This window comes from Gorilla gorilla, chromosome 1 (genome assembly GCF_029281585.2).
Source record: "Gorilla gorilla gorilla isolate KB3781 chromosome 1, NHGRI_mGorGor1-v2.1_pri, whole genome shotgun sequence".
Lineage (NCBI taxonomy): Eukaryota > Metazoa > Chordata > Mammalia > Primates > Hominidae > Gorilla > Gorilla gorilla.
In genome coordinates this window covers 56,707,589-56,725,739 of record NC_073224.2, presented here as the reverse complement: position 1 = coordinate 56,725,739, position 18,151 = coordinate 56,707,589, and the positions used below count along the sequence as shown (strand labels likewise).

Here is an 18,151-nt window from a genome sequence, read left to right as displayed (position 1 = left end):
ACATTGTCAGACTTCCACCTACAGGCCCAACCCAATCCCCACCCCCAGGGATGCACTAGGCAGGCAAGACAACTGCACTCCACAGCTCTAGAGTCTACCTTAGGATAGAACTAGTTCTTTGAGTTGCACTTCCTCACGCTTCACCTTATTGGAACAGACTTCTTGGAAAAATCCAGTTGGCTTCAAGGAACTTCAGGAGGGCATTGTGCTCTGGGGAGGCCCTGGGGAAGAGTTGAAATATGACCAATATGATCTTGAGAGATCAAGCTTGAGAAAACCATGTGAACTGGAACTGACCAGGCAAGTTGATAAAGTTTGTCTCTTCTTTAGTCTTTTGGGAAGCTGTTGTGTATGTTTTTGTGTGGTTGATAAGTAAGAAAAGATATTTGGAGTTTAACTTTTAAACACCAAATAACCTGAATGCAGATGACCATGAGCACTTATATGAGCAGTTTTATCTGGTGATAATGTAATTGTCCCCAAGGACTTTGTCAAGCCCTGCAAGACAATCAAGTTAGCAAGCACATCCCACTGGAAGGTGATCCTAGAATGGTTAGTGATTCCCTTTTTAGTTTTCTTACAGAATGATGAGTTTGAGTGAAGCTAAGGGGAAAGACAAAGGGGAACTGATATATATATATATATATATATATATATATATATATATATCCAGCATAATATATTTCTTTCCTGGCACTGTCTCATTTAACTATAAAGTTTACTTTGTTAACCCAATTTTACTGATTAAAAAATGGAATCAGAGGTCAAGCAATTTACTCAGCTTGTCAAGAGAATGAACTGTAAATAGAACCCAAGAAATATTCTGAAATACATACTCTTTCTCCAAAGTGGTAACCACTTGTTCTTGTTGATATAAAGGAATTATGATTTAATACAATGTTGGTCTATGCAGACTTTCCTCCAAGAGACATTTCGAGCTTAAGAAACATATTTGTAAGTGGCTTTTTAATCTTCATTTCCATTCCACAGTAGAAACCATATTTGGATCCTTCTAGAATTCAGAAGGGTGGCACAGGGAGTGGTGTATGGAAAGCAGAGTGGAAATCACATCTGGGAGGACTGAGGTCTGAGTGGGGTGGGACGAAGGCACTTCTGGTCCCCTACTCTGGAGTTTCCTGGAAAGGATCTCTGGAGTTTGGATGAAGTTTAGCTTGTGAATTTGTGGTGTATAGTAGCAACTCACAGGGTTACCAACAGATGGTGAGAAGGAACTGAGAGGAAATTCAGAGCATGTACTTGTTATAGAGTCAGTGAGTATGAGGAGGGCAGGGAAATCACTCAAACTGAGTGACTGAATTAGATAGCATAAACAAACATACTGTTGTACCATGAGAGGAGGGGATAGGGAAAGACAATTTAGGTGTCAATTAAAAAAAAAAAGCACTTTTGACAAACCCAGCTGTGCCTCTTGCAGTGAGATATGCTAGTCCCACACCCATGCTAGCATTTCTCACGGTAAGTGCTGGATTCCTTGCTCAGGGTTTGGATGCCTGCAGCCTCTGCTTCCCGGCCCTCTGCAAGCTCCACCTGCTCCAGCGGCCTCTACAGGAATGGAAAGAAAATTGGTCGGAATCCACTGCTGGGTCCTGGAATCAACTTCCCAGTTTCCAGACAAGAAACTCTGGAGAAAACAAGTGAATCTCTCTCAAGCCTTGGCACACACTGTACACTATCTCTTAATCGCGAAAGTTATCTCCATGTTGGAAAAGCCCACGCCCTTCTAATTGTGCAACCTCTGTAACTGCCCAGACCATAACACTTTCCCTAGTTCCACGCCCCATGCTTGAGTGTGACGGTACCACTGTTAAGTCTTGCCTTTCCAAGCTCCCATTTTCTTTGCTGACCAAGTGAGACCCAAATTGCTGGACTCCGCACCTCTGCGGTCCCGGCAGTCTTTGACCTTAAGAATCAGAAGCTCAGGCAGGGGCTTTTCTGAAGGAAGAAGTTTGGTTGGATCCATCCCCTCGCTGCAAAAGCCGAGGAATTCTGAAGCAATGCAGGATGTTACCCCTTCCATCAAGAAGTTTCCAGTATCGGCGGATACATTTAAATGGCAACCTAGAATAATCTCGTGCTAAGGATTTTGTTCCTGACCCAGGTTGAAGCGGAGGAGAGGGTGTAAAGGATGCAACTGCAAGTGTTCAGCTAGTTTCACAAGGTGCTTTGTGGCCTACTAGCGCCGGGATCGTCGTTCTGTTGGCCCCGAGGCTGGACAGAATTGATTCCAATGGATGGAGTCTCAATAGTTTTGAACTCTAGCTGGCTCAAATTTCCATTTCAATTACAGAGAGGAAGAGATAGATTAGACTAGACCACCTACCCGAGATTATTTCCCCTGCCCCACTCCTTTCTTAAGACCGGATCTCCCTGTTACATTCTTCTAAGGGCACCGACTATACCCTGGCGGGGCGCTCCAGGACCCCTGGGTTGGGACAACGTGCTGCAAAGAAAATAAGTGAAAAGGTTCTTCAGTGAACTCTTTTTATACAAAGAGCCGTAGATTCCGATATCCAGGCCAAACTCTCCAAAAAGCCCTCCTTTCCTCTGGGGCAAGGGTGGGAGGTTGCCCGGAGGGGCGGGTGGGGGGTAGGTTGGATTACCCAGATAATTGCTTCGGCTTTCGTTTTCCTCCGCGATAAAAACCGCGCCACGCCAGATCGAGATACTCTCATAGTGATTGTGAATCAATCGCCATCCTGCTCTAGGGGCTGATGTTGATGTCTTAAGTAGTTATTCACACGTGCAGCAGAAAGGCTTTTTTTTTTTTTTTTTTTTTAACAAGGCACGACTGCTCACCTATTCAGGTTTGCTTTTTTAAAGCTTCGATCAACATGACGCTCCCTGGTAATTCCTATGGCTGTACTGAAATTTAACCCGTCTGTTTCTAATACAAAGAGCTCGGGATGAGGGCGGGTGGAGCCTACGGGCGTGGGCGGGTAGCCCAGCCCTCTGAGCCGGGGAATGAAACTGGAGTTCTGGCTAAACTTTTCAGAGAAAGGCAAAAGCAGCTTCTGATGGGTTTTTCGGCTGGGAGGGGCGGAAAAATTAGGCAGACCCGGAGCTCCCGTAGGCTGAAAAACTTGCTCCTCTTCCCCCTCGGGCTATCCTGGCCTAGTAATGGAGATCTGAAAAAAATCTAGACTTCTTTCGGGGTCTAAAAGGTAGATATGTGGGACGAAAAAAGTAATTGTCCTGGTTTCTTAAAAAGCACCAAAAAGTGGGAATGGAAGAGAAGACGGGAGAAATTGTTTCGAAGGAGGAAGGTATTGCAAGTTTTGTGCAAGTTTGGCTGGGTCATCTACCCAGGCGCGCGGGGAAAGGTGTGTCTGCCACACCTTTTGCGAGCCCAGGAAACCTGAACAGCTCCTGAAAATCCCGATATTTTTTCCCGCTGCAGCCCGCACAGGTCAAGCGCGCGGGGGGCTGACCAACACTTTCCAGGTCAGGTCGAGTTGATTGCTCCCAGCTCACGCTCCGAAATGCGGTGCTGAACCACGGGAAGGAGGAGGTGGGGAGGAGGGCAGGCAGTTGCATCCTCGCGAGTGGGGAGTGCGAGGCCTCCTCGGCTCCAGCCAGCTGGGTGAATGGGGCGCGCACGGCCCCGTAACGCCGAGCGTGGATAAAATATGCTAGGACTGCGCTTTTCGGGCTCATCAAGGCTGCGGGAGCCTCCCCGAGCCATCATCCTTCGTAATTGCAACCGTCAATCAACACTTTAAGACAAAGTCAGAACCGGGAAGGGCGAGCCCTGGAGACCTGTCTCGTCGGAAAGAAGGAGGTGGAGGGGAGGTGGGGGAAAAGGAGAGAAGTTTGCCAGAAGTTGGCAGAGGGAGTGCAAAGAAATTGAGAACGCGCAAGGTAGTTGAGCAGAGCTGTCCCCCGGTCCCACCACAGACTCCCAGGCCTGCCGGGTTCTAGTCTCTGGTCTCCGCCACCAGTTACAATTCCCGCAGCGGTAAGTACGGGGTGGGTTCCTAAGTGTGCTTCCACTAAGAGGTACAGTGGCAGTTGCTAAGATGTCCCCGGTGGAGGATGAGATGCGTCTGTCCACCTGCGGTAGGTGTATTTATGGGTCAGTGCAGACCACCGCTGGCGCCGGCGTTTAGACCACACAGACCCCGTTCCACCTACTTACATCTCACCTGCTTTCCCTTCCCGCAGCCACTTGGCTGTCTTCATATTGCGGCCTCGGGAACCCAGAACCATTCCCAAATAACCCATCTTAGACACCGCGAACTCGGGTTCCTCCTCCCACAGCTTCCTTTCGGAGAGGGCTTTCTGGGGGACGCCCAGACCCGTCCAAGGTCACTGAGCTAGCGGGTCCCCGGCTTCAACAGGGGTCCCTTGCCCAGCAGAATTGAAGGGTCAAAGGACCAGAGTGAGTGCTCAGAGGGAGGAGGGAGTTCTGAGGGAGAAGAAAGGGTGCACTTGGAGGGCAGTAATGAGCTTGACGCTGGAAGCCTGGTGCCGCCGCCCCTGCCTCTGCCTCTTGGATGGAGACCTAGCTGCTTCCTTAAATCCCTTGCGGAGCGACCTGAGGAAGGTTTGTGTGCCCTCGGGTCTCTGGCAAGAATCAATTCCAGTGGAAGATTCCTTGCCTCGTCCACTGCTGGCGGGGATCTTGACATCCTTCCAGGGGATCTGAAATAGGGCTGCCCCCAGGGAGCATTTCCCATCGTCGAGTTAAAGGCCAGGAGCGCCGAGGGCTTAGGCTTCTGAGCTAGGAGTTCCCTTGGTTCTTAGGAAAGGTCGTTTTCTCTCGCTCGAGACTTTCTGCTCTTTCAGTCCCCCTCCATTTCGCTGCTACGCTTAGGTTTTGGCCTGGACTAGACTTTCAAAGCAAAGGAAAGGGCTTCCTCCGTGATACAAACTCCTCCGTTAATTTTTTAAAGCATGGATTTTTAAAACCCAGTCCCCAGCCACTATTCCCTCCCGCACCCCTCCCATTTTGTGAGGATTTTTCTTTCCTGGAAAGTCCACCTGTGGAGAGATAAATGAGTGCCAGCTGGCCTTTTGCCACCACCACTCTCCATCTTTCGGGGATGTGGTGGGAGGGTAGACTGGCATGGACAAAGAAGTCGCTAGTGTGGCCTAAGCAAGTCCCTTCTGGCCCTGGCAGCTGGCGTTATGAGCATGGTCACAAAGCTTGTCTCACTAGGTCAGCCTCAGCCTCAGTTTCAGCCTCAAGCCAAGGCAGGGTTTCTTGATAACTACAATTTCAAGGTCCTGTCAGACCCTCTTTCAACTTCTTTCAACTCTCCTAACTTCCCCCGGCTTCACCAAGCAAAGGTGAAATCACCACCACACACTAGGGGTTGGAGGTTTCCTCTTAGGACCAAGGGTTTGGAGTCCTGCATCCTTGCCAGGCTAGGGTCTGGGAAAGGTGCTGTATCATAAGTGCCCCCATAAATTCTTCGCATTGCTGTGGGAGGAGGTTCTTCTTAATTAAGGCTTTGAAATAAACTGATTTTCAAAGTTCACGAGCAAAGCAGGGCAACCACTGCAGTGAGCCCTGAAACTGACTCCCTTTCTTTATTTTCTTAGTTCTCAGTGGTACTTAAAACAACTAGGAATACTGAAATGTAGTGACAGTGATACTTGATACTATCACAAAAATTGGAGCTTTTGGCAACTTCAGCCCACTTCTCCATACAAACTAATGGACAGGCCTTCATAAGTTTAAATGTTTCCATGAAACCTGAAGTTGCTACTAAAGCTGAAGTCTAAATAACTTTGATCCTGAATATATATTGAAGAGCAAAATGTCAAATCAATCAAGAGTCAGTAGTACCTGAATTGCCAGGTGTGGGTGGGTGATGAACAACCCATTTTATATACATTATGCACTGCAAAGATTGGAATAATTTCCAATTCACCAAATACCGGATTGGGCAGTTTCAATGTGTAATCTCTATACCATTCAAATAGAATAAACTTAGATCTTTTGAGATTCAAATTCACCCCCTTGTGGGTGGACTCTGATAATTACTTCGTTGCACAGCAGACCCTAAATATGAGGCATTTCGCATGCAGTCAGGAGGCTGGAAAGAATGTTTTTCATCTTGTTGGGAGGAGATCTGAAAACTTTGAAGATGCGGCTGGGCTGGTGGTCGAAGAGCTTGCATAGCAGATGGTTCTTTAAAACATTTTTTAAATGCTGGGCCTCGGCCTCAAGTGGATGGTCCCATCAGACAACAGAATGAAAAAGTACAGCCTGGACTGATCCTTGTATTCCGTGTGGAAACGCAGGTCACTAAAACTGGAAAGTCTGTCGCTTAGATGATCTTGGGCTCCAGTCGAGGGTCTTTTAAAAGTGAACGAAGGGACTAGGGAGCAGACTGGGGAAAGAGGAGTCGCTGCCCCTTCCTCTAATTCTATGAGTGAGCTCTTGGCTTGTGGCCCGCCTCTCACTGAGCGGACCCTCGGCCCCTTCAGGGCGCCGGGGCCCACGTGTCGCCTCTTCGGGGTCTCAGTGCCCTGGGGAGTTGAAGCTGGAGGACCCTTGACCGGAGACCAACTGTGCATGTAAGAACGCTCAGCTAAATTTTCTCCTTTCAGTGGTTTAAATGGGTGTTTAACTCCCCTTCATCTCCTCATCCGACACACTAGCAAGGGCACACGCCCACCCGCGCCCCCATCCCTTCTTCTTGCTTCCCCTCAGATCGAGGAAATTGCCGCTCTGGCTGCTTCTCCTTCGCCGCCACGCTCAGACAGAGGTCGCTTCTGACTAGCTGTAAGACCCGGCTGCATTTACATCCCCCCGCCCCGGGCCAGGGTGGGGTGGGAGGGGGTGAGGCGGGGTGAAGAGGTTGGGGCAGGCCAGGGGACTGGAGCCTGAGCCTCATCCTTATTGGCTGGCGGCTAGTGTCCGACCTGAGTCCGGAACCCGCGTCCGCATTCACTGTCTTCACCCCTCAACCCAGCCTTCCCCCGACCCCTGGCCCTACTTACCTCCTTCTCCCCCTCGTCTTCCCCCCTGTCCTTCCCAGCACCGTCACCCTCGGGGCTGGGAAGGGCCGTTCTCGGTCCCGCGCGGGGAGTGGACCAGGCAGGAGAGGGAGGTTGGAACTTCACAACTCCACACTTGCGATAGTGAGCGAGAGGGAGGCAGAAAGAGATAGGGGGAAGGGGCGGAGAGGAGGGGAGAGAGAAGGGAGGCGAGAGAAAGAGGAGAGAGACCCCTGCCGATCCTGAGCCAGAGGGCGGTGGAGGGAGGGGAAGGAGTCGCCCGAGCCGTCCGGGAGCAGTGGCAGCGGCACAGCCGGGGCGGCAATAGCAGCCCCGCGGTCGCCTCCGCTGCCCGCCGGGAGCTCGGCGGTTCACGGCTCCGCGCCCCGGGCAGCTGCGTCCTCGCCACCACCGCCGCCGCCTGCGCCCTTGCGGAGCCGAACCAGAGGGCCGGGACGCTGTCTTCCTCGCCTCCTTTTTTAACCCTGACCTCCTCCTCGCAGCTTGGGGGCGGCTCCGGAGCTGCGAGACCGGACAGGGCTCAGAGGTCCTGCCCGGCAGCCCCGAGGAGGCGGAGGCACGCTCCGGCGAGGCGAGAGGGTTGGGTTAGCAGGCACCCCGGTCGCCCCTTCCTTCTCTTCGCCGGAGTTGAATCTGTGCTGCCCGTGTCCAGGTGCTGGGCTTCCGGACCGACACGGATCCCCCATCCCCGCCCGCGGTCGCCTTGTCATGCTGCCCAAAGTGGAGACGGAAGCCCTGGGACTGGCTCGATCGCATGGGGAACAGGGCCAGATGCCGGAAAACATGCAAGGTAAGGAGGCGCCGCGCGGCGCTCCGGCTCCCGCTGCTTCCCCACCCCCGGGCTCGCCCTGCAGGCTTCAGCCTCCCGCCCCGCGCGGGCGCGGGAGTAGCCCCGCTGGGCGCTCGCAGCCGCGGGAGTCGATCCCCCTCCCCAGGTGCAGGCATAAAAGTTTATGGCTCTTGAACAATGCGGGGCAGAGGTTTTTCCAAGCAACGTCTAATTGGCCGCTTCTAATTAAGGAAAGAGAGGCTTCCAGCTCAATGGCAACCCAAGCAGGGCAGCTTCAGGCTAAAGGTACTTTAGAATAATAAGATCATTCTAAGAAATGGAATGTCTCACTGGACACCCGAACAGGTTCTCTGTCATTGGAATTGGTGTGTACTGTACTTCAACCAGTACTCTTGTGTGGAGGCAGGCGACCCAGTCTAGGAAAGTCAACTACAGAAAGAGGTGACCTCCGAAAGGATTGTCTTAGCGCTATTAGAATACATGTGACCACACCAAAAGCCCAGGCGGACACCCGCAGCCAGCTCGGATTTGGACAATTCAACATTGCTGGCAGAACTGAAGGGAACAAGTTACCCCAACCCCATCCCCTGTACGCGTAGTGCTGAGTGAGTTGGGGGTGGGGGGACAGCGGTTCGTTTATTGCCCCCTTTTAAAATCTGAGATCTGAAAATATGGAGGTCCCATTCGTTTTCCCAGCTCTTGATTGCCAACAAAAAAACAAATCCTGCTGGCTACATTTTCTCCTCATTCCAAAATAGCAACCCTAGATCTGGCTTGTATTAAGCCCTTCAGAAGTTTATCTCATTTGCTCTGGGCCAGGGAGGGAACAATGCTAGGAAAAGTCACCGGTGCTCTTCCATCCTCGCCCCTTCCAGGGTGCAGGATGTGCGGGCCGGCGGGCCTGTGATCCCGGAACGCTTCCTGCCATCCCCTTGCGCGAACTTGAAAGGGCTGGGAGGTGTTGAGAGCAGAGTTCAGGGCTGGTGCATTCTGCGGTGCTGAGTGGGCGGCGCGCCCGGGCGCTCAGGCCGGGGGACCTGTAGTCGCCCTACCGCGGAGGGGAAAATACGTAGCTGGAGGGCGTGCGCCGTGCGGGTTGTGATCCGTTACCCCATCGGTCATCCTGGGGTCTCTCCAAGCCTCTAGGTAGGGCTGTGAGAGTCCCCTAGAGCTGAAGCCCCGGAGGCTGACCTGTGGGTCTGGCTGCTATGGGAACCCGGTTGGTCCAAAGAAGCCTTTCTTCCGGGCACCTGGAATTCCAGTTTAGTGTGGGGCATCGGGGAAGTGGCGCTGGGGGGCTGGGTTGGGGGACCTCAGCCGGCAGCTCCGGAGAGGGCCTACCCTTGGGGTCACTGGGTGAGGCCGGCACGATTCTTGGCTCCAAAAGGAAAGTTTCTGCTTCTCGTTCTGGCGCGAGAAGCCAAAGGCTTATTTTGAGAGCGGAGAGAGAAATGTTATTGGTAACGTTTTCTTTGGAAAGTTCGAGAGGGGTCTTCTGGACACACTACCTAGTGCCCCCAAACCAGAGAAGTAGTTTTTCTTTGGTGCCTAGGCTCAGAAGTCGCCACTCACTCAGCCCATGGTTCGAAATTAGCATGGGAAGCGCCGGGGCAAGGCTTCGTCGGAGACTAGAGGCCTGCCTGTCGGGAGGAGCCCCTGGGGATGGGGATCCCATTCTCCTGCTTGCTCTGGTTCCCACCTGGGACGCCTCCGTAGGAGCCCAGAAAGACGATCCACTACATGGCCCCGGGACAGAGCAGCGCGCCCAACTTTGAGGGAACTTTGTGCGCCTCTCTGAGGCCCTAGCTTTCCAAGGCACCGCCGTCCGTTCTTTTCTCTAGACCGAAACTGGGGAAGAGTGTGGGCGCTTCTTTGCCCCGATGGGTTCGCCTCCCCAAACGCCTACTTCGGCTGCACCAGAGCATCTGGGAAACTCTGAAAGGTGCCCAGGCCTCACACAGCAGCGTCTCCCTACTCAGCCTCTGTCTTTGGGTTTTTTCAAGAGGGTCTCTACCTCATGCCTCGGTCTTTCTTCGATGTCGGGTCCCCGAGGCAGGCACGGAGTCCCTCTGAAAGCAGTTGCCTATCTGTGCCCCTTTGGTGTAAAGTTAGAGTTTACTTTGTTGGGGGAAGGGGAGGTAGAAAAGATCACAGTTGGGAAAGTGCGCTTTTCGCCTTGTTCCTAAAACATGCCTCAAGACTGTCATCGCGATTGTTAGGAGAGCTATCAACGTCTAGGGGCTATAAAGGAATTTCTGAACCCTCGGCCCTTCCCAAACCCCCAGGTTCCTAAGACCCTAGTGGGGGTCTCTTGGGGCTGGGATTCAGGCTGGCACCGCTGGGAGGACCTCGCCCAGCATTCCTTTATTAATATTTCACGAAGGCAGGCTCCTGCCTCCTCTGGAGCCTCTTTTCTCGGAAGGTTCCCAAACTCTGGCTAACTCACTCCCCTGTGGGCCAACCTAGGGCTCTGTGGCCCGGGAAGAGACGCGTCAACTCCGCGGGTCTGCGCGCAGTCCTTAGCCGCAAAGTGCTGCAAGTGACCCCCCTGACGGCCCTTTCCGACCGAAGAGCTCGGGAACCAAAGAGAAAAAAAATAACTTTATTTTCAAAAGAACAAGTCATCACTGCGGCGATACTGTGGCGGAGGACTTTGGCGATGGGGTGGGGGCTATTTCTCTTTCCTTTTTGGTAAACAAATCAGAGGAAACTTCTGCCCGGCCGTGGGTTTCCATCCCCCACCTGCCCCACCCCCTGCAAACGCCACTGATTAACTTAAAACAAACTTGGCTCCGTGTTTGTGCGCCGTTGGGTAGCAGGAGGTAGAGCCTAGGCGAGAGCCTGGTGCGCCCACGGGTTTTGCCGAAGAGTGCCCGGGGGAGTGCGGGCAGGGTCCGGGCTGCGCAGACCTGCGGGTGCCCGCCCACCCGCGCCCCGCGCTCCCATACTTGACCTGTGTGGATGTGGAGTCTCCGGGAAATACCGGATCAGGCACTTCCTGGGGTCTCCTGGTCACTGCCCTTCCTGTGCATAGTTTGTCATCTTTTTAGCTGCGAAGACGCCTTCGTGGGTCTGCGTCCGGAGCAAGGCGGTTACCCGATCCCGGCAGTGAGCCGCGCCGCGCGTCGTGGCGGCCTGATTTCTGTTTAACTTTAATAGGGCGATCTCGAGGTGTTTATATTTTGCTATGATGATCGGAAACATGTGAGGTTCATTACAGGGCTTCAATACTTTGAAACCAAAACCCTTCTGTGTGTCTTTTACTCTTCTGGTATTTTTCCCCGTACGGGCGTCCTCTATTTTCTTTTTCCTTCTTTTTATTTTCACAGATTTTCAAACGTGAGGAGATGAAAGTATCCAGAATAGAAACGTACTGTCAATACGGAACTGAATGTTTCGATTATCTAACAGATCTGAAAGTTGGGAGCCTCAGGCTGTTTAGTTAAAGTGGGCTGCTGCTGAGAAGCGGGTTTCTGGGGCTTCAGTTTCTCTGTCGGACAGAGTTTGCAAATTGGTGCTGCTGTCCCTGTAAGCAAGGTGCACTTGCAGCAAACCACTTCAAGAGGGAGGGAATAAAGCCTGCGCTTGTTTCTCTACCTTAGGCGAAGGTGACATTTTGGAATTTAACTTCATAGGGATTTAAAAGAAATTCTAAACTGTTACCTTATGCAATTCATGTCTCTATTTGTTGCTTTGTGGAGTTATGAGACTTGTGTTTAAAAGCGGTCAGTTTAAAATGTTAACAAAAGAAGTTGGAATTGTTTGTGGCACATGGAATTATATGAGGTCCATGCTTATTGATGACAAAAGATGTTTTACTTGTAAAAATAGTTCAGTAAGACCTTGCTAAAAATTGTTTTTATTTTATATTTTACCATGTGATATTTGCCCAGCAATCACCAAAATGCTTTTTGTTGCAGGATTAACACCTACATGTAAATTAATTGAATATGTGTATCCATTTCTCTTTTTGTTTCAGTGTCTCAATTTAAAATGGTGAATTACTCCTATGATGAAGATCTGGAAGAGCTTTGTCCCGTGTGTGGAGATAAAGTGTCTGGGTACCATTATGGGCTCCTCACCTGTGAAAGCTGCAAGGTTTGCTCACACATTGCTACCTGAAAAATATAATGTCCAACACCAAAATAAACCAGTGGATTACTTCTTTTAAGCTAAATTTAGGCTCCCTTTTTAAAGACTCAACTAAAAATGAAAAAGAGGGAGAAAGAGAGAGTCTTAGGGAGATGATTCTTAGAAGTGTGTGTCTGATTTACTTCAAAAGGCAAAGAAATTTATGCTGTTTAGAAAACTTTGCCAGTCTCATGGTTCTAAAATACTTTATTGTAGTAAAGTGATATAGCTGTAGAAAGACTTCCATTTCTAACAGTCCTAAATATTGATTTTGCTTGACTTATATATATTTAAAGCATCGTTGTTCTTGAAAGGGAATATGACAAAGTATTTCCCAAATACATTTTAACTTCAGAGTATTTCTGTGCTATAAGTCTAAACATTTTTTATCCACAGACATAAAAGCCTAAATTCCCAACTGTGTGATTTCATCTTGATTTATTCCAAAATAATTTTAAGGATTTTTTGAAATTTATATCATAAAGACCAAGAAATCAGATTTTAGTTTTTAATATAATAATTTTTATAAATATATCATATGACCTATTTAAGTGCATGGATTTTAATATGTAAAATATGCTATATTGTTACCAAAAATATAAATTATACTTTAAGAATTTATCTCAGGACTTTTTAATACATTCCCAGTAAATTCAATATTCACTATTTTTCAAAGTTTTTTTTGTTTGTTTGTTTTTGTTTTTAAGTGGAAAACTCAGTACAATTACTCAAACCACCACCAGGAAAATCCCTCCATTCTCTATAACAAAGTAAGAATGTTTCTCTTTGTGGCAAGTGGGTTAAATATGAGTACTATCCTGGTAAATCTCTTATTATATTATAAAGCTACACATTTTATTTTTGATTAATTCTTTTATATAAAATATAAGGAAAGCTCATACCCTGTGTGCTACAATTCAGCTATCTGTGATACATGCTTTTTCCTTCCATTAGTTTTGCCTTTTTAAGAACAGTTCCCATACTTGAATGTATTCCAGTGGAATTATGAGCATTTTCCCATTTTACTCTTTAAATCCTTTTGCTTTTAACTATCCAGTGTTGACATTTGTTAAAAAAAAAAAAAATTCTGAGGTGTTTTGCTATTCAGTTTTTTCCACTGGCATTTTGCAATGGTTTATCACTGAAATTATATCAGACTACTTAAAAACAATGCCAGGACTTCATGAGTACCTCTATCAGGAACATATGGGATAATAGGAAAATAGATTTTAAAAAAATTTATCTATATAGAGTGTATTTTTTCTGACTGTTGCGATAAAATGATGTGTAGCCAAATCTCCCCAGGATTTGACGTAATTCTTCAAGAATAAAACTGATGCCAGAAAAATCTGCACCATGGCCTGGCACAGTTTGGGAAGGTTGATGTTGCTGAAATGTAAAATAAACCACAGAACCACATAAGGGCTCAAATAGTGCAATGAAAGGATTTACTGGTGATTTTCTTAAAATGAAACAATGGAAAAGACGGGTGTTAGATTTATAATATGTCTCACTATTTTCTCTGTCTTATAGGGATTTTTTAAGCGAACAGTCCAAAATAATAAAAGGTACACATGTATAGAAAACCAGAACTGCCAAATTGACAAAACACAGAGAAAGCGTTGTCCTTACTGTCGTTTTCAAAAATGTCTAAGTGTTGGAATGAAGCTAGAAGGTAAGATTCTTCTAAAGACTACTGCCTATTAAAACTCTCCAAGGACATGGACTTTAAAACAACATTGTACTTATAGCATGGTAACATTATTTTCCCAGCATTTTAACACTACCAACAATACTGTAAGATCTTTCTATGTTTCATCTGCAGAATAGTCTGAGTCTCATTTAATCATGGTGAAATCTACTAGGAAAAAAATTTAAAATATTAGTTGTCTTTCCCCTGCCCACCCCCTTTTTTTTAGTCTGGGGAGCAGATGCATTAGACACAAAAAAGGGAAAAAGATCAGGTTATGAAAATAAGACTAAAGCAATCCAACTGAAAATAAGAATAATTTGTAAAACTATTAAAAGTAAAATATTCTTTGAGTTTTTAAATCAAGATACCCTAGGAAAAGTTTGATTTCAATTCTTTTTAAAAGAGGTGTGCTTGTCATAAGTGTTAACTACTAATTTCATGATTCTTAAGAGTTAAAGCCTTTAATGGTGAAAAGGAGTTTCTCATGTAGGATATTATCTTTGATAGTGTAGAAATATATTTTATAAAAAGATAATGACTGAGGCTGCAAAATAAAAAATTGAGAATCAAGAAACATGAAAAATAATGAACTATTAAATCATTAGCAAAGGTCTGAAAAGAACAAGAAAGTGGCTCCTGAAAAGCCACACTTGAACTTTGTTGAAAGAGCAGACCCTATACTACAATGTACAGATTGGCAGGCAGTAAAGTTAATATGTGACTGCTGTAAATAATTTGTAGTTCATGGACTACTATGGTATGTTGCTGCTTTCTAGCCTCTGACCTACTTGCTTTCCATGGATTAAATATATTGCAAATAAAGCAATAACAGGGATACATATCACCGATGGTGCTAGATACAAGAGTGCATTTTATTTGATCAATGAGGCACAGGCTATTTTTATTTGGAACTTTTCTGTTATATGGAACTCATACTTGATAGAAATACTAAAAAAAAAAAATCATATAAATCTGCTGAATAGCTAACACGCTTCTTCCAAATAGAGGTAGCCACTTTGGTTATTATGAGGACTGTTAATGTCAGTATCATTTTTAAGAGATCATGAAAAGAAATAATTGATGCTTATTAATTTTCTTATTACCAATCACTATTATTTCCCAAATAGCAAAATATTGTGGTAGATGCTTACTACAGTAAGAGACTCAGAAGATAAGTAAATGTTGTGATTTTGCATGATGCCATTTAATTCCTTTTTGACAAAAATAATAAGGCTGCATTTCTTTACCTTAAATAATTAAACTTTCTTTTTTTTTTTTAAGTTAAGCTTTCACAATTGTAAATCAGTTGTGGTACATGCTCATGCTTCCTTAGGAGTGATATGAAACAACTGAATATTCAATAAATTATCATCCAGCTGGAAAACTCTTTATAATCTTGTGCAATATTCTGTATACCTAGAATTTACAATAAATTTTTAATGTGATACTAATCCTAAGATAAAAAGCTCAAAAACTTAACCTCCAGCAAGTTCAATATGTCACAAACTATCAGAGGTCTCTAGTTTCTGTCTAATTGCCATTGGCCACTATGGACTTAGAGGGAACTGCTAACTAACTTATTAGTCATGGCCGCAGACTCCACACATCACTGTGGCAGAAGACTCTCTTGACAGCTTCTGAAATGAATTTGTTTTAATTATGTCCAATTCTACTTAAATTAAAAGCAGTAACTGGTGGTCATCTGATGTGGGCTCATCAAGTCCAGGTGAAAATGATTTTCCAAGAAGAACATGTCCCCACCCCTTTTGTTATTGCAACAAGTTGGCCAAAATGGCTTTCAGGGAGGAAGGTATCTTGTGGGAAAGTATTCACAATTTAATCCAAAATTGGGTAACTCAGTTCCACACCCCCACAAAAGAAAACCCCAAAGCAGTTTGGGTTTCCATAAGGAACTGGCATAATAAAAGCATATACTCTTAGTAGAACGACTGATACTCTTTCTTAGCAATGTGAAGTATTTCTTTTCTTTTTTTTTTTTTGAGACAGGAGTTTCGCTCTTGTTGCCCAGGCTGGAGTGCAGTGGTGCGATCTTGGCTCACTGCAACCTCCACCTCCCGGGTTCAAGCGATTCTCCTGTCTCAGCCTCCTGAATAACTGGGATTACAGGCACCCACCACTACGCCTGGCTAATTTTTTGTGTCTTTAGTAGAGATGGGGTTTCATCATGTTGGCCAGGCTGGTCTTGAACTCCTGACCTCAGGTGATCCACCCGCCTTGGCCTCCCAAAGTGCAGGGATTACAGGTGTGAGCCACCGCACCACGCCTATGTGAAATATTTCTATGTCTAACAAAAATTATGAACTATCCTCCATCCACAAAAGGGTTAATATGTCCCTATGTGGCCAAAATATTTTTTTGATGACGACACACACTTGGAGGAAGGAATTCATAAATAAAGAGGACATGGTTTTTTGGGAAATCTTTGTGGGCTATTGTAACGAAAACAACCACACACATACCACTTCTTGTCGATTTACATTTCTAAATATCTGAAGAATGCTAATAATTTGCACCTTATTTATACCTTTCCTTCCTTCCCCCCACACCACCCTCAACAGCTGTAAGGGCCGACCGAATGCGTGGAGGAAGGAATAAGTTTGGGCCAATGTACAAGAGAGACAGGGCCCTGAAGCAACAGAAAAAAGCCCTCATCAGAGCCAATGGACTTAAGCTAGAAGCCATGTCTCAGGTGATCCAAGCTATGCCCTCTGACCTGACCATTTCCTCTGCAATTCAAAACATCCACTCTGCCTCCAAAGGCCTACCTCTGAACCATGCTGCCTTGCCTCCTACAGACTACGACAGAAGTCCCTTTGTAACATCCCCCATTAGCATGACAATGCCCCCTCACGGCAGCCTGCAAGGTTACCAAACATATGGCCACTTTCCTAGCCGGGCCATCAAGTCTGAGTACCCAGACCCCTATACCAGCTCACCCGAGTCCATAATGGGCTATTCATATATGGATAGTTACCAGACGAGCTCTCCAGCAAGCATCCCACATCTGATACTGGAACTTTTGAAGTGTGAGCCAGATGAGCCTCAAGTCCAGGCTAAAATCATGGCCTATTTGCAGCAAGAGCAGGCTAACCGAAGCAAGCATGAAAAGCTGAGCACCTTTGGGCTTATGTGCAAAATGGCAGATCAAACTCTCTTCTCCATTGTCGAGTGGGCCAGGAGTAGTATCTTCTTCAGAGAACTTAAGGTATGCCACCAGCTATTACAACTTACAGCACCCCTTTTAAGAGAGACCTAACTATGTTCCTAATTAATACATTCTTGGTGCTGAAAATATGTGTTCCTTAATTTTCTACTTTGTATGATTTACAGAGTAGACGTAATTTTATTACCTTGACTTCAGGACTATGGCAGCTTAAATTTATGGGGCTTTGATTTTGTGTAGCGCTTAGTTTGGGGGGGATGGCATTTAACATAAAGTATAGGAAACTCGGGCTTTTTTTTTCTAAATAGTAGAATATCTGTATTCCTTTTAATTCAGATGGTTTGTGGCTTAAAACATTTCAAGTCAATGTGAAATAGCGCCTAGTAAACTATTTTTCTTGAAAATTACCACGTAAAGAGCTATATTATAATGGTGTCATCTTGAAGGTTTCTTTTGAAGGAAAAAATGCCAACATTTAGTAGTGTTTAGACTCTAAGGAATGAAAATGATACCACTGGTTAGTAGTATCAAGTAGGTATTTACTACTGTTTGCCTTGACATTAGGTTGGTAAAGCCTTTGTTTTCGTAGCAGATTCCAATAGGATGTTTACTGTCACTGGATGGGGAATGGGCAAATGGTGAGTGCTAGTTTACTTGGTTTGGGTTGTAGTTCTCATAATCTATGTCTTGTTGATTTTAGTGGACTGGTGCATTGTAAACATAGTACTTGTTTGTATAGGGATCTATGTTTAAATTAATAATTATTTTATTTCCTGAAACTTAAGTCTGAATTAATGTGGGAAAGTTATTTAGAAGTTTGGAATCTAAGAGGGGCTACCAAAACACATTTGGTAGTCAGTGGTTTCATTTCTATTTTAAAAGTGAGTCTTGAATTTGATTTCCAAGTATATTTTGTCACAAAATCAATTTCTTCCTTTTGCTGTCACGGGGAGAGATGTGGCTGCTAAATATCTGTGACTTGTGATTACCTAGGACAGGAGATTGATTGTAAAATTTCTGAGAGAAGGAAAATGCAAAGCCGACTTTTAATTTTAAGAGTTACTGTTAAAAATCATCTGTGTAACTAGATGGTCTGGGGAATGTGGAAGCCACATGCAAATGGAAAATAATGCTTTCATAGCAGTCTACATTAAGCACTGTTCTTTGTACATGGAAGCAAAAAAGTTACCTGAACAGACCTAAATAAGTTGATAAAATTCCATCAGCACGCTGTTAAGACTGTGGACACATCCAGCTCTTGATTTCCACGTCCTTTATTGCTACACTTAAAAATGGCAGAAGGATACCTCAGGCTGCAAAGGGCAAGCAGAACGCACTGCGTTAGCACAATTAGGCCAGATAT

The 18,151-nt window shown here is 46.2% G+C and overlaps 1 protein-coding gene across 4 annotated transcripts in view; it reads left to right on the top strand.

Annotated features, from left to right (window-relative positions):
* The window catches only part of NR5A2 (nuclear receptor subfamily 5 group A member 2), a 149,688-nt gene that overhangs the window by 4,388 nt on the left and 127,149 nt on the right, over positions 1-18,151 (top strand). Inside the window, exons 1-5 of one of the 4 annotated variants that reach the window (XM_055367782.2) lie at positions 6,959-7,082; positions 7,643-7,780; positions 11,760-11,878; positions 13,445-13,586; positions 16,184-16,830. In XM_055367782.2, the coding sequence (XP_055223757.1) occupies positions 7,699-7,780; positions 11,760-11,878; positions 13,445-13,586; positions 16,184-16,830 (990 nt within the window). In that variant the 5' untranslated portion in view covers positions 6,959-7,082; positions 7,643-7,698. Of the gene's footprint in view, positions 1-6,958; positions 7,114-7,642; positions 7,781-11,759; positions 11,879-13,444; positions 13,587-16,183; positions 16,831-18,151 lie in introns of those variants that run through there. The other 3 variants (XM_055367778.2, XM_004028108.5, XM_004028109.5) reach the window with 3 other exon arrangements.